The sequence below is a fragment of the Falco naumanni genome, chromosome 2 (assembly GCF_017639655.2).
Source record: "Falco naumanni isolate bFalNau1 chromosome 2, bFalNau1.pat, whole genome shotgun sequence".
Taxonomy (NCBI): domain Eukaryota; kingdom Metazoa; phylum Chordata; class Aves; order Falconiformes; family Falconidae; genus Falco; species Falco naumanni.
The window spans coordinates 15,235,418-15,248,248 of NC_054055.1; the positions used below are offsets into that span (position 1 = coordinate 15,235,418).

At 41.5% G+C, this 12,831-nt stretch overlaps 1 protein-coding gene across 4 annotated transcripts in view; it reads left to right on the top strand.

The window, feature by feature from the left end:
- Positions 1–12,831, top strand: part of KATNAL1 (katanin catalytic subunit A1 like 1) — a 37,913-nt gene that overhangs the window by 3,966 nt on the left and 21,116 nt on the right. For 2 of the 4 annotated variants that reach the window (XM_040583362.1, XM_040583363.1), the window contains exons 2-3: positions 3,404–3,579; positions 12,139–12,299. In XM_040583362.1, coding sequence (XP_040439296.1) covers positions 3,418–3,579; positions 12,139–12,299 — 323 coding nt within the window. In that variant the 5' untranslated portion in view covers positions 3,404–3,417. The remainder of the gene's footprint in view (positions 1–3,403; positions 3,580–12,138; positions 12,300–12,831) is intronic. The other 2 variants (XM_040583364.1, XM_040583365.1) reach the window with 1 other exon arrangement.

The window sequence follows — 12,831 nt, forward strand, 5'->3', positions numbered from 1 at the left end:
AATGTCTTCATTTGAAGATATTTTTTTCCCCACTTGCATTTAAAGTAACATTCAACTCTCTGTTTCAAATTAGCTCTTGGAAGATTCCACACAGAAATAGTTTGAGGCCTGTGTGCATGCTGCTTCTCCTTCCCGCTTCCATACACATTTCCCCATTAACTCCATGTCTGCTGTTTCAAAACAGAGTTTCAATGCAAAGAAGCCAAAAAACAATTAACAGAAAGCGCTTAACTGAATTGAAAGATCCCTCAGTGCTGGGTTTCGTGCCACAGTGGGTGTGTATGCTTTATCTGGTGTGTGTGCTGCTTTGAAGTGACATGTCAAACAGGGAGTGAACACTCCAATGACATTACCTGCTGCAACCCCTAGTGCTGCTGCTGTGTTTGCAGCCATTCTTGTTGCTGCTGATGCATACAGCAAAAGGGAAAAAAAAGAGCACTGGCATAGCACACTTCTTGTCTTTGTTTCAAGAAGCCATTTAAATGTAGTTTCAATCCAAATCTGTTGGAACTGAGCCTCGTTCTTACTTTTATATACATATATTTTAACAGGAGTTGTGATCCTGTGAGGTAATGATCATTAGCTTTCACAGCAGTCCATGGGACCACAGCTGCAAGTTTAAGCAAAGCCAAGTTAACAGGGAAAGATAAATTTGGCTGTGGAACTTGGCAAGCCTTTTGTTTGTTTTTTATCTGACAGCAATCAGTTAAAATGTTGTTTTTGACATGTGAACGTAATGCCTGATAATTGTCTGCAGCATCAGCGATTGCTTCTGAACAGGGACAGTTAATTACCACAAATGAAGACCAGTTGTTCTGCACCGAAGTCCAAAATAAAAGGGATAATCTTTCTAATACAGCAGGAAAGACTTAAATTTTTTTGCAGTTCATTTTAAAAAATCAAATAAAATACATCAAGAACATGAAAAAGAAACATAGTCTGTATTTCAGTTAGAAATAGACTTCTGTAGGCATCTAATAAGTATTGCATGTCATGCAGGGAAAAAAATGCTTTTTTCTTCTGCTGATAATGTTACAGTCAGTATTGCAGTTTATGCTTTTCCAGGTAAGGTATTGTCATATTTTTGCATTTCTCTATTTTAATAAGTTTTAACTTCGAAGAGAAAATTAAAAATAGGATCATTGTACTATTTTAAGTGAAAACACAATCAAGGGAGAGGAAGGTGTTTGAAACTGGTTGAATCTGGCTTACAGGAACAATACAGCCTTAAACTAAGGAGGGCAGGTTTAGATTAATTGTAAAGAAAAGCTTCCAAGCAGTAAGAACAATTTGAGAAAGGAACAGCTTCAATGCATTGCTTAGACTCTGGTAATAGAAATGGGTGCACACAAAAAGTGGATAAATCCAAAAATCAAAACCTCATAACTCTGGAATTTTCTTCCTTGCTTTGCTCTGTGGGGCAATTGACCTGTTCCAGGATTGTGCAGTGGAAGAGGGCCATCCTGGCTCTATTTCGTAGGGGTGGAGAATGTATAGTCATACCTCAGGACTGGATTTCAGAACATGGTGCCTAACAGCGTTGCTGTCTGTCTTGTGACGTTATTACATCCTGCCCAGAAATTTATAACAGCCCATGGGAATGATCTGGAAGCTGAAATGTGTGGCATGGCACAAGGACAAGTAAATCTTCAATGCATCTTGCAGCGCTTGGTGGAGTGCCAGCCATGGTGTAGCAGCACATTCTTGTCATCAGTCTTCAGCTATGTGGAAGCTGTGTGGCCTGTGGGTTTAAGTAAGGGTAACAGGTTTCCATGGCTTAGTTACAGGGAGCAGGAATGAAGAGGTGGCGGAGCAGACCTGGTGTGCAGCTGCAGGTAGCAGTAAGGACCATCAGTTTGGCACTGTTGAGAGGCAGAGTGCATGTTTGCTATAGGCAGCGTTCAGCGAGGGCAGAGTGAAGGTTATGTGGATATACATTTAACTTGTTGTCAGAGGTGTGAATTTTGCTAAGCTTAAGGGAATACAAAGGCATAAGATACATTCTCCTTAATGCCATCTTGATCTTGTCTTGTCTGTTCTATAAAAACTACTAAAGTTTTTACAACCAACTAGGATTTGCTTCTCCTGTTCTGGCTTCTCTCTGCTCCTGCCTGCTCCTACTGCATGCACTCCCATACCACAGACTGTTTTTGCTGTGCAGCCAGAACTGTGCGCTGCGCCAGGCCCTGTGCCCTGCTCTCTCCTCGTCTGCCTCTATCCCTCCTTCCCTGTTTTTTTCTCCACCACCTTGGTCTTGCCAATCCCTTGATGCAGCTAGTTGGATGACCCTCCCAAGCTGGCCTCCTCCCCCTTGGTCAATGCAACTCTCTGCATTACATAGCTATGAATTGTAGTTTTTTATTTTTGATTTCCAGAGGTTTATATCTGGCTGAATGTCAGGGACGCCACCCATCCTGAGTCAGAGGACAAGGGAGAGGAATTGATGCTCTTTTTGTGTGGTAATCCCACATCACTTTGAGTCATGTAGGATTCAGATAAAGGAGCAGGCACTGCTTCAATCTTGAACCTTAAATACAAACCTAGCTGAACAACACAGCTTAGTTTTGATTGTGTGGTTTAATACTGCTTTCTTGAATGGGTTACTGGGAAAAGTTGGGCTATGGGTTTGCCTTAAAGTCACACTGTGATTTACTACTTGTATAAAAAAAGTTAGTAAAATCTGTAAATCTTATATTGTTTTGGGGACTAGGGGAAGGTCGTACTTTGGGATCACTGTTTTAAGGTGTCTTGAATTTGGATTGCTAGCTCTGCCATAAATCCCAAAGTGACATGTTAAATTTAATGAAAAAAAAAACAACTCAGCATGTGGATGTTGGAGTACTTTGAAAGAATATTTGAACAGAATGAAGCTCTCAACTTCGTCTATAGTAGAGCTGTCATTCAACCATATCGTAATCTCATTAGGGTGAGGGGTCTTGAAAGTGCTGAGTGCAGACTTCCCTGATGCTGGTTGGCACATTTAGGCATGTATGTAATACAACAGTATGAAAAGCAATTTAATGCCTCGTGTGATTTGTGATTCACGGGTTGATGGCTGCTAATACATTGTGGTGATCTACAAATTAAAGTTTGGCTTGTTAGGTTCAACGTGGGCAGGGCATTTAATTTTCTTGCATTAAATAGGATTGGGGCCAAAGGCAGAAGAGAAGTTGTGGGGTTTATCACTATAAAAGAGTTGTGATTCGTGATCTGAAACCTGAGGCTAGTGAAGAGATACACCAGAGCTAAATGGTTGAAAAAAAGGGGGACTGGCTGGGAATGGGGGGGTGGAAAAGATACAATTCAGCTATGAGAGAAAAAGACAAAACTAAAGTGTTACAGTCTGAATTACTCTACAGCATGTAAAATTCATTTTTCTGATGATGATTATATTCTCCTTTAGATTTCTGAGTGAAGATGAATTTAGCAGAGATTTGTGATAATGCCAAAAAAGGAAGAGAATATGCACTCCTTGGGAATTATGACTCTTCTATGGTATATTACCAGGGTGTCATCCAGCAAATCGAGAGACATTGCCAATCGATCAGAGATCCAGCACTTAAGGGCAAATGGCAACAGGTAGGGTGAAATAAGGTTGCCTTTATTCTATTAATTGATATTTGCAAAACACACTATACTTCCCAAACCTTTTAAGATGTAGAGCATGTATATTTCAATTGTTTGCAACATTTCTTTTACAATATTTTGTTGATATTTATGGCAAAATATTTTTGTGGTGTATTCAAAAGGAATTCTTTTGTTCTAATTGAATCAATTTTTTGTTGTTTTCACTCAGGGTGATTGGCTAATCCCTGGTTTGTTTGTGTGTGATTGTATACTTTGGAAAGCTGTTTTGCTGAGGACTTCCTTTTGCTGTTCTATCTTTTGACCATCTAATATCCAGTAAACTAAGATGTGAGTGGATGGGTTAGCATCACTAGAATGGTTGTCTGAGTAGCAAACTATAATGCTACAGTGTGCAAATTTGGATCAGGTTTCTAAAATTCCAAGTAATACTCTTCTCAGTCTTGCACATATGCATCTCCCTACTAAACAGAGTACTGCTGAAGCCAAGGAAGTAATCTGCGGTGAAGTGTAAGAATCCTTATTTAGCACTTCCAGTATTTGAGTCTTCCTTACATTTTGTGGTCCCATTTTTCATTGTGCAAAATGTGTTCCATAAAAAAAATAAAATAACTGGAGGATAAACATACAAAGCTGTATTCCAGAATAAAGCATTCATGTTGCATAAATATTATGTTTTGAAAGAAGAACATAACTCACATAAAAGATGTAATTTTGCAGTAAGTAGCTGAAGAGATGGTTTCAAGAAGAGTTTTTCTGAATACAGTATGTTTAAATGATGTCAGTTAAAAACAGAAGCAAATTTTTCCCTTTTATTGTAGCAGGTGCTTTGGATATGGTTTTGTGCTTGAAATCTGGCACTAACAGAGTATTTTGTGTACTGATAGTTACAACACTGTTAGCAATCATTTTGTAATGCAGTACTGTTCATAGGTATTTATCATAGAACAGCAGAAATCTGCCTGCTTATTGTCTGCAAAGCATGTGTGTGTACAAGCAGCAGTGATAGTGCCTAGCTTTTCTGATGATGTGATAAACTGAATGTTGTATAGGAGATGGTCATTTGTACTCAAGCTTTTCCCACGCCAGGGCACGCTGATACAAGGTGTTCATGCCCCATGTGTGACCTTAGTTCCTGCCAAACTTGTAGCTGACGTGAAGGTAGATCATAGGCTTTCCTTGTTCTGCAGCTGCATCACTGCATTGTCTTCACTTCTAGTATTTAGTGTTTCCTCTGGTGACATTGATTCTTCCATTAACCTTTTAACAGCTCTTACCTTATGAAGGTTACTTCAAGTCTCATGATGTCGTGTGTTGTTTGAACTGCTTCAGAGAAGCCTGTGCACCACAGAATGCATGCTATGCTTTGGAGACAAGCCTCAAGTAAAAAAGGACCATTGACACAGTTTCCAGGATTATTCCCTGGGGAGGGCAGCTGGCTCCTTAGCAGAGGATCTGAAGTTGGCATCGTCTCAGAAATTATCCCTTTTAGGTAAAAACAGAATGGCCCCTGACTGTGTCCCATAAATGCTTTAGAGAACTGTCCCCAGAAAGATCAGCAGCAGGTGGGGTAGCGTCTGTCACGCTGTGCGCTCATGTTAATTCTGAAACTTCCCAGCACAGTGGTGGCAGATGAGCTTTGTCAGAATATTGCTTTGCTGTTACTGGTGTCAGTCTTGGCTCAGGGACAAACACCAAAAAGCCAGAAGCGTGATTAAAAAACCGAGAAGTGCTTCATACACAGGGTGTTTGCCCTCTCATTCATTATTGGGACTACCCATAGCACTGGGAACTAAATGATACAGCTGTGAGAGCAAACGATATAGCCCTGGAACCACTAGCTTTTCCATACCTCCACCTGAATTGTTTGGTGAGACCTATAGAAGTAGATTTGCTTTCTTACCGACTCTTGATATATAATTGTTGTACTTTCTCACTCTATGAGACAGACTAAGAGGGAGTCTGATGATCTGGATGTTAGCACTACTTTCCAACTCCAACAGCAACTACATCCAACCTGTCAGTCACTTTCAGTAGCTGTCTGACAGACAGCCTGTTCTGAAAAAAATTAAACTGAAAGTTGGATCACAAGAAACACTCATTCACAATATTAAAATAATATTTAGATTTTCCTTTAGATCATTGTCATGAAAGAATTATGACATACATATTGTGTAAGTTTAGCAACATTCAGGTCTAACCCACTCGGTACCAGTGATATGCAGAAGCAAAAGACTCCCATACCTATATGCTTCTTGCAAGTGGCACAAGAAGCAAAGCAACTCTTAGGTTAAGGGAATGAATGTAGTTGATTTTCACTTGAAATTGTGTCTCCTCTGGCATATGGAACTAGCCTATTCCTTAGGTTCTTCAGTTTCTCCATTCTCTGAGGAAGGTATCACCAGTACCTTTTGGAGGTGGGTTCAGCAATCTCTAGCAGACACTGGGCAGGTAGAGCTTTTACTGTTGGGAGTGGTGTGCATATAGATAAGTGCTCGAAGAAGAAGATTGTTACTTAAGTCAGTTTGTTTCTGAGATGTACTCTCTGCATTCACATTCACAATCTTGAACCTCTTGAAGAGTTCCTGGGACGCCAATGCTGAGGGGATATGGCAGTATGAAGCATGCCCTTCCTTTCTGTACTTTTGTGCAGAGTACACAAACAGGATGTTTGTCCTATGGATACTTCTGAGGCAGTGAACTCAGTTTCAGGTGTTTGTGTACATGTTCCTTCATAAAATAGGAACACTCACATGAGTAACATCACAAAGAATAGTTACAGCCGTGGCTCTGGAGCTGACCAACTCATACCTGTTTTATGAACCATTGTTCTCCCTATCTGGTCACTCCTATACAGTGGATGCTCCATCATGAAGAGGTACCTCATGCTAGGTGGATTTGTTTTGTTGCCTTGTGTACAACACAAGGTTTTTCCAGCAATTTATTGAGCAATGCAGAGCAGAGGTGAACCAGAAGTAGTTGGGATTTTAGGTTAGACTCCCAAACACTCTTGATCTACCTCTCTTTGTGTAGGTGTCATTGTTTTCAAATTTCTACAGGTTGGTCTGGACAGAATCATATTCTGTGCATGTATTTGATGGCTTGCATTTCATATCACACAGACAACTTCAGCTTTGCAACTGAGCACCCTGATTTCAAGGGTTCTGTGCGCTTGGTGGTGATAGTTAGGAGGAGGAATGTGAACACGTGTCATCTGCTCCTCTGGGAGCAACTGGCTCAGTTCCACTTGATGCAATACTGCTTCTAGGACTTGAAACTCAGCACTGATGAGGTGAGAGGGATTGTGTTACTAGTCTGGCACAACCTGCAGAATTTCAAAAGGGCAAAAGATGCATCCTAGAGGGTCCACCGAAGCAGTGGTGTGACCTCCTCTGACACTTTGGAAAATTCGTTGTCATCAATCATCTGATAATTAGCTTGGCTTGCGAATATCAAAAGTGACCTGCTCTTGAGACCCTTACTTGTTTTGCATTCAGGGAGTGCCCAGCTTGCTCTTGGGTGGCTGAGTGTTATCCTCACTCCTAGGCTCTGAGCTCATTTGAAAAAGTTCCTTCTTTGTTGTGCTTTGAGGTTTGGCTGACATGTAGGCATATTCATCCATGTAAATGCAGGCTGGGACTGGAAAGGTTCAAAATCTGAAGCAACTCATCTCTTTTTCTACTTAACAACAATAAAAGGTAGGTTTACTCTTATGACTGCTACTGTGAACTTTACTTATGTTGACATTCCCCCTGTTTTATTCTGAGAGAGTTTCTTGGCCGTTGCAGTCTTTTTGCTAGACAGCTGGCTTGTAGGAAAGAGCTGCTTCAGTGACAGTTCAGCAGCTGCAGAATGACAGCAGAGCATGCCCCCGGGAGACAGTACTGGCTTACAACAAGGCCAGTGGCTGTCGAGCAAAACCTGCTGCACGTTACAACTGTGTGCTCTGTGTTGCACAATATCTGAGAGCACAAGAGCTTCAGTCGGAGTTGAGACAGGAGTTCAACGATTCTCAGAAAGCTCAGAGCAGCCAGCAAGGCACCATGGTCACCGGAGCAGGTGATTAAGTGCACTGTATTCTTGCATAAAGACTAAAGGATGACTTTTACTTTTTCTAAAAATTGTAAACAGGTATCAGTCGATCTCTGCTTATGTTGCTTTTTGCTTCGTCCCTGTTTTATTAACACTTTGTAGGTTACTTCATGAGTAATTAAGGAATATGCTGCAGGTAGCTCATGAAGAACTGTGGTTACAGGAACTATACTTAGAATGCATGGGATCAGATTGGGTTACAGGGCATCTGTTTTGGGAATCGTTATTTTCACTTTTTAAAAATGGAGCTTGTTGAATAACTAATAGTAGTTGGAGCTTGTTGAATAACTAATACTAGTTGCAGGCAGTAATTTCAAGTTTGGAAAACACTTTTACAGAAACTTGATTGGTTTTATTCCTGCATGATATATTAAAAAAAACCCTCACACATTTATATTTACAAAGGTACAAATACCCGTGCTTATTGCTATGGGAAGTTGTGTAGGAGTATAAGCTCTGGTGTAGCAAATGAAAGCTGGTGATGCCAAAGGTGCAATGGTTGCTGGATTGTGAAATACAAAGGAACTCCCTGTCATGGGTTTTGGAACAGGCACTAAGAGTGAACTCAGTTCTTGGTTACTGTGTTTTAAGCCCCTATGGTAGGATGTGTTTTCTGATTCATTTCTGTAAATCCTTAGGGCTAGAATGTCAAAACAAAGATGTGGGACCACCCCTTGGACTGAAAGGCTTTTTATCAGGCTTTCCAACATCGCACAGTGCCCATGATGCTGCTTCTGTGGACGAGGTGATGTGGCAGGTAGGGGTGGCTGGTATACCAGCATGGCTCAGGGGAAAAGGCAGTTTCACATGGTAGCTGAACCCAGTTAACATCCTGCTGTGCCCAGAGAGGCCAAGCTCTTCCCCACCTAGTCTCCCCTGCAGCTGCACCAGCTTTTCTCCCTCTGCTGCACCCTGCTATTCTTTGTCTTGGGGTTCACCTGATCAGAGTAGCAAGGTAGTGCGGCTTGCTAACCCATCAAAAGTGTCCTTTTTACCCTCCTAGACTAATTTTATGCCATTTTATCAAGCTGGCTTACTGTATTGAGATGCCAGAATTGAATCCAGAAGAGCAGAGGCAGAGTGTGGTTGGGTAGAAGTGAGGAGAAGCAAGATCTTTCTATTTGGCAATGATGAGCTGCTAATTCAGCCTATGCTATCTACTGAAACCTAAAAGCTTTCTTAAGGTTCTCTGCAACCTGAGCTGGGCCCCAGTGAGGGCTCTGGCACCCAGGGAAAGTGTGTGATGGGGGGGCAGAAAGACTGGGTGAGTCCAGTGATTTTCCTGTTTGCAGCCTTCTGAGGTGGCTTCAGAGTAGCACTGATAGCTCAAAGATGCTGCTCAGTCACCTCTGTAATTATACCACAGCCCTTCTTGGCTCGCATCTGGGTTGTTTCTCAACTGCAAGAAACTCTTTCTGCACCTGTTTCATCTTACTTGGTTTCTTTAAGGCCTCTAGGAATTTATCAGCTGGTTTTCCTTTGTGGTCCTGTTGTTTGAGTACATAGAGGGGTTGTTGTTGGTTGGTTTGCCGGGTACTGACTAAGCAGTAAGGGGTTGTTTTTCAGGTCGGGCTCAGGTCTGGCTAAGAGATGGCCAGCAGCTGTTTGTCTCTTTCAGCTTCCAAGTAATCTAAGGCTCACTATATCACAATCCTCCTTGCTGGTCCAGAGAGCTGAATGACAGCACTCTGGTCCTCAGTGCTAGCAAATTGCTTTCCACCAATTTTTTCACATGTGTTGGAAGGCTGGTAGGAGGAATCTTGTCTGTATTCCTGGAGCACTGGAGTAGGAAGTGGCTGTCTCTCATGGAGCAGTGCCCTGGAGGATTTATGTTGTATCATTCCTTTGTACCTCACAGCAGCTGTTCAGCTGGATTTATTTTGGGACAGGAGGGATGCATGTTAGACAGTTTGAAGTAACCAAGTTAGTAGTCAATCACATTTGTAACTCAGCTGGAAGTTCTTGCATGGGGGATGTGTTTGCTGATTGTGTGATGAGAAAGCAGACAGCAAAGCAGGGCAGGAGCAATCCTGTCTGAGCTGGATATCCTATGTCTTTGGAAAGCAGAGCTATCCCATCTGCAAGAAGGCTGCTTTGCCCTGTGAAATAATCAAGTTTTTCCTATACCTAAGGCTCCTTTTGTACAGATGCACGTAGAGCTTCTGGTGAAGTAAATGCAGTATTGCAAGAACCGTGCAGGGCCTTGGAGATTTACCCTTCGCTTTGCCTCCATCCCTACTGGTATCTTGCTGACAACAGTGACGTATATTCTTCTTCTTAAGCAAGGTTTCAAAGCAGAGAAGAATTTCTTTGTGCTGCTGAACTCTCCTGATTTGTCCTTGTAGTGGGAAAATTCCCCAGAGCAGAATGATACATTGCTGGGGGATGTACCTGGTAGTACTTTAGGAGAACTGTAGCTTCCAGAAAGAGGTGATGTGTGTTCGTTACAGAGTACTGTTGATTTGATCATTCATTCTTTTATATACCTTACCCACCAAACAGTTATGTCAGATAGTGCTTTCAGTCTTGAAGTTGCCCCACCAAAATTGAGGGGTTGCTGTTGCTGTTTTGAATATGTGGAGTGGGGCGGGTAGGGAAAGATGCCATTCTGAGAGGGTAAATGAGAGTGTGGGAGACAAATGAGATGAGCAGGTGAAAATCAGGCTGGAAGAGGCATGTTTCTGAAAGTGTGCTGACAAGACACAGCACTCTGTGTGTGCTCAGTGCAATTCATTTCCAGACACACAGGGAGACAGGAAGATTTCAGGCTAGTGGCCACATCTTTTCACCAGTAAGCACCATTCAGAAGAACAGTCATAAGGTGTGATGCTGTGTACTGCTAGTTTCCTGATTTGCTGCTGTTATAACCTCAGCAGACAGGCTGGATTTGCAGACCTCCATACTCTTGATCCTCTTGATTACTCAGAATCTGCACAGTAAAGAGAGTCTGGATTTCAGGCTGAATTGTTGACATCTGTTGATGCTGTCCTCAGTTGCCTTCCTGGGCCACAAAGTGAAGTTTGGTTGAAGCCTTCCCAGGCAGTATTTTTCGCAGCTCTTTTTCACATGGACACATGACATGAACACAGCTGGGTGCCTGGTATCTTTCCTTGGCTTTCTTGTAAGCTGACTTCAGATCCTGGCTTTTGATTCAGCCTTGCAGTGTCTTGTTAGTTGTAGCCTTCACTCAGTAGTGTGCCTAGTGGCAGCCTGCAAATACCCTGACTGTAGTGTTTCTTCATGAGAGCTTTTAGAGCCTATGTGCCTTTCCAGTGGGTGGAAAGGTTCAGGATGTCCCTAGCTCCAGCTACAAGCTTGTAACAGGCAAGATTCACACTGGCCTAAGGTAATCCTAGCTGCAGAGTGCCGATACTGATTTAGTGGCATGCACAGCAATGCATTAATTAGTTTCAGCTGTGCACCAACACCAACCCTCAAGCAAGTAAAAACCAACATAAGCATGGAGGTTGATCCACAGGATGGAAGGCATCACTGAGTGATAGGTGATGACCAGATGACTGGTAAGATGCAATACAAGTGCACTCAGGTGAATCCTAGCACATCGTAAGCTAGTGCACTGAAAGCTTGTGCTTCTAAGAAGAATGTATAATGCAGTTTTTTGCTGCTGGTGTGTACTAAGAACCAGTGACCTTAGCATACAAAACTTGAGCTTTTAACAAGCCATATCACTTAAAATTTAGCAAATTTCTACACAGGTTTTGTTTTTCCTAGGCTTCGTGGAATAAAATTGACATGACAAGTATCAAATGAATACTCTTGAAATTATTGCAGTAGTTCTAATTCCCTGACTAGTGGCAGTAGAAACTTGAAGTATAAAATTCAGCTGCATAATTCTGCTACCTGTTCTGAGACATAATTTCCTCTCATTTTTATTTTACTTAGTGTACTTATCATTTGAACTTACGCTATATGGTGTTAAGGTTCCCAATTTCTGTTCTTATCTTTGCAATCCATGAAAGATTGACTTGTGCTTAGGTGACATTGCCCCTCACAAAGCTAATTTTGTAATATTATATTTTAATTATTTAGCCAGTTTTATAATTAGGACCTTGGAAACCGTGATCAGATAAGTTCTTTTATGCCAAAATAGTAGCAAATATGTTAAAAGATCTGCCAACAGCACCCTTACTAGACAAAAGTATGTGTATGTGTGCATACATGTCAATATGCACAGGTAAATCAGCATCAGCACATGTTATGGAAGAGTGATCCCTCTGTCTGGTCATGACACTGACAAGCAGGAAGATGAACTCTACAGAGATTCAGTTATTTATGCTGTTAAAGATCTATTGTCAGCCTGATACGTCTGGGGTTTGTGAAAGGAAAGGCTTGGGTGTCCCTGCTTTTGAGGGCAGTGTATGTTTTGAGTTAGTTTTATGATTTAAAAAAAAAAAAAGTTTGAATGGTAACAATTTTTAAATAATGTATGCATTTCTCAAGGTCCAACAAGAGTTAATTGAAGAATATGAGCAAGTTAAGAGCATTGTCTCCACTTTAGAGAGTTTTAAAATGGACGGACCTGCAGATACCCCTGTATCCTGTCAAGATGAGCCTTTTAGAGATCCTGCTGTTTGGCCCCCTCCTGTTCCAGCTGAACACAGGTAAAGAGAGGCTTAAGCAGAGTGGGTGGAATAAAGTTAGGTTGCCATAATTTTATGTTCTTTTTGAATGCATTTGTAACAGGAAAATCACATTTCATTTACCCCTTAGTCATTTGTAATAAAGAATTAATACATTGGGGAAAAATTAAACAACAGTCACATTTATTGCTGAAGTTCTAAAGAAAGTCACTCCTCCACTCTTGTAGGAGTGACTTGCTAAGTGCCTGGAACTAGAGTCTGCTGGAGAAGTAAGTGGGCTTTTGGTGACAGTTGCCTTTCTCATGTGTAGGGAGAAAATTTTTCCATTTCAGTTTATTTATGCAGTTAAATTCAGTGGTGGCTGAGGAGTCAGTAAGAAGCAAGAACCAAAGGATCCTGAAAGGACATGGTGGTTAGAAATCACTCCCTAGCTACAGATAACATGACCTGTGTTTAATCCATTGCTTAGGTTTATTGCTGAACACGTTCTGTTACACATGGTGTTTCTCTTCTATAACCATCTTTAAGGTAATCTTAGTTAGCTAATAGTTTC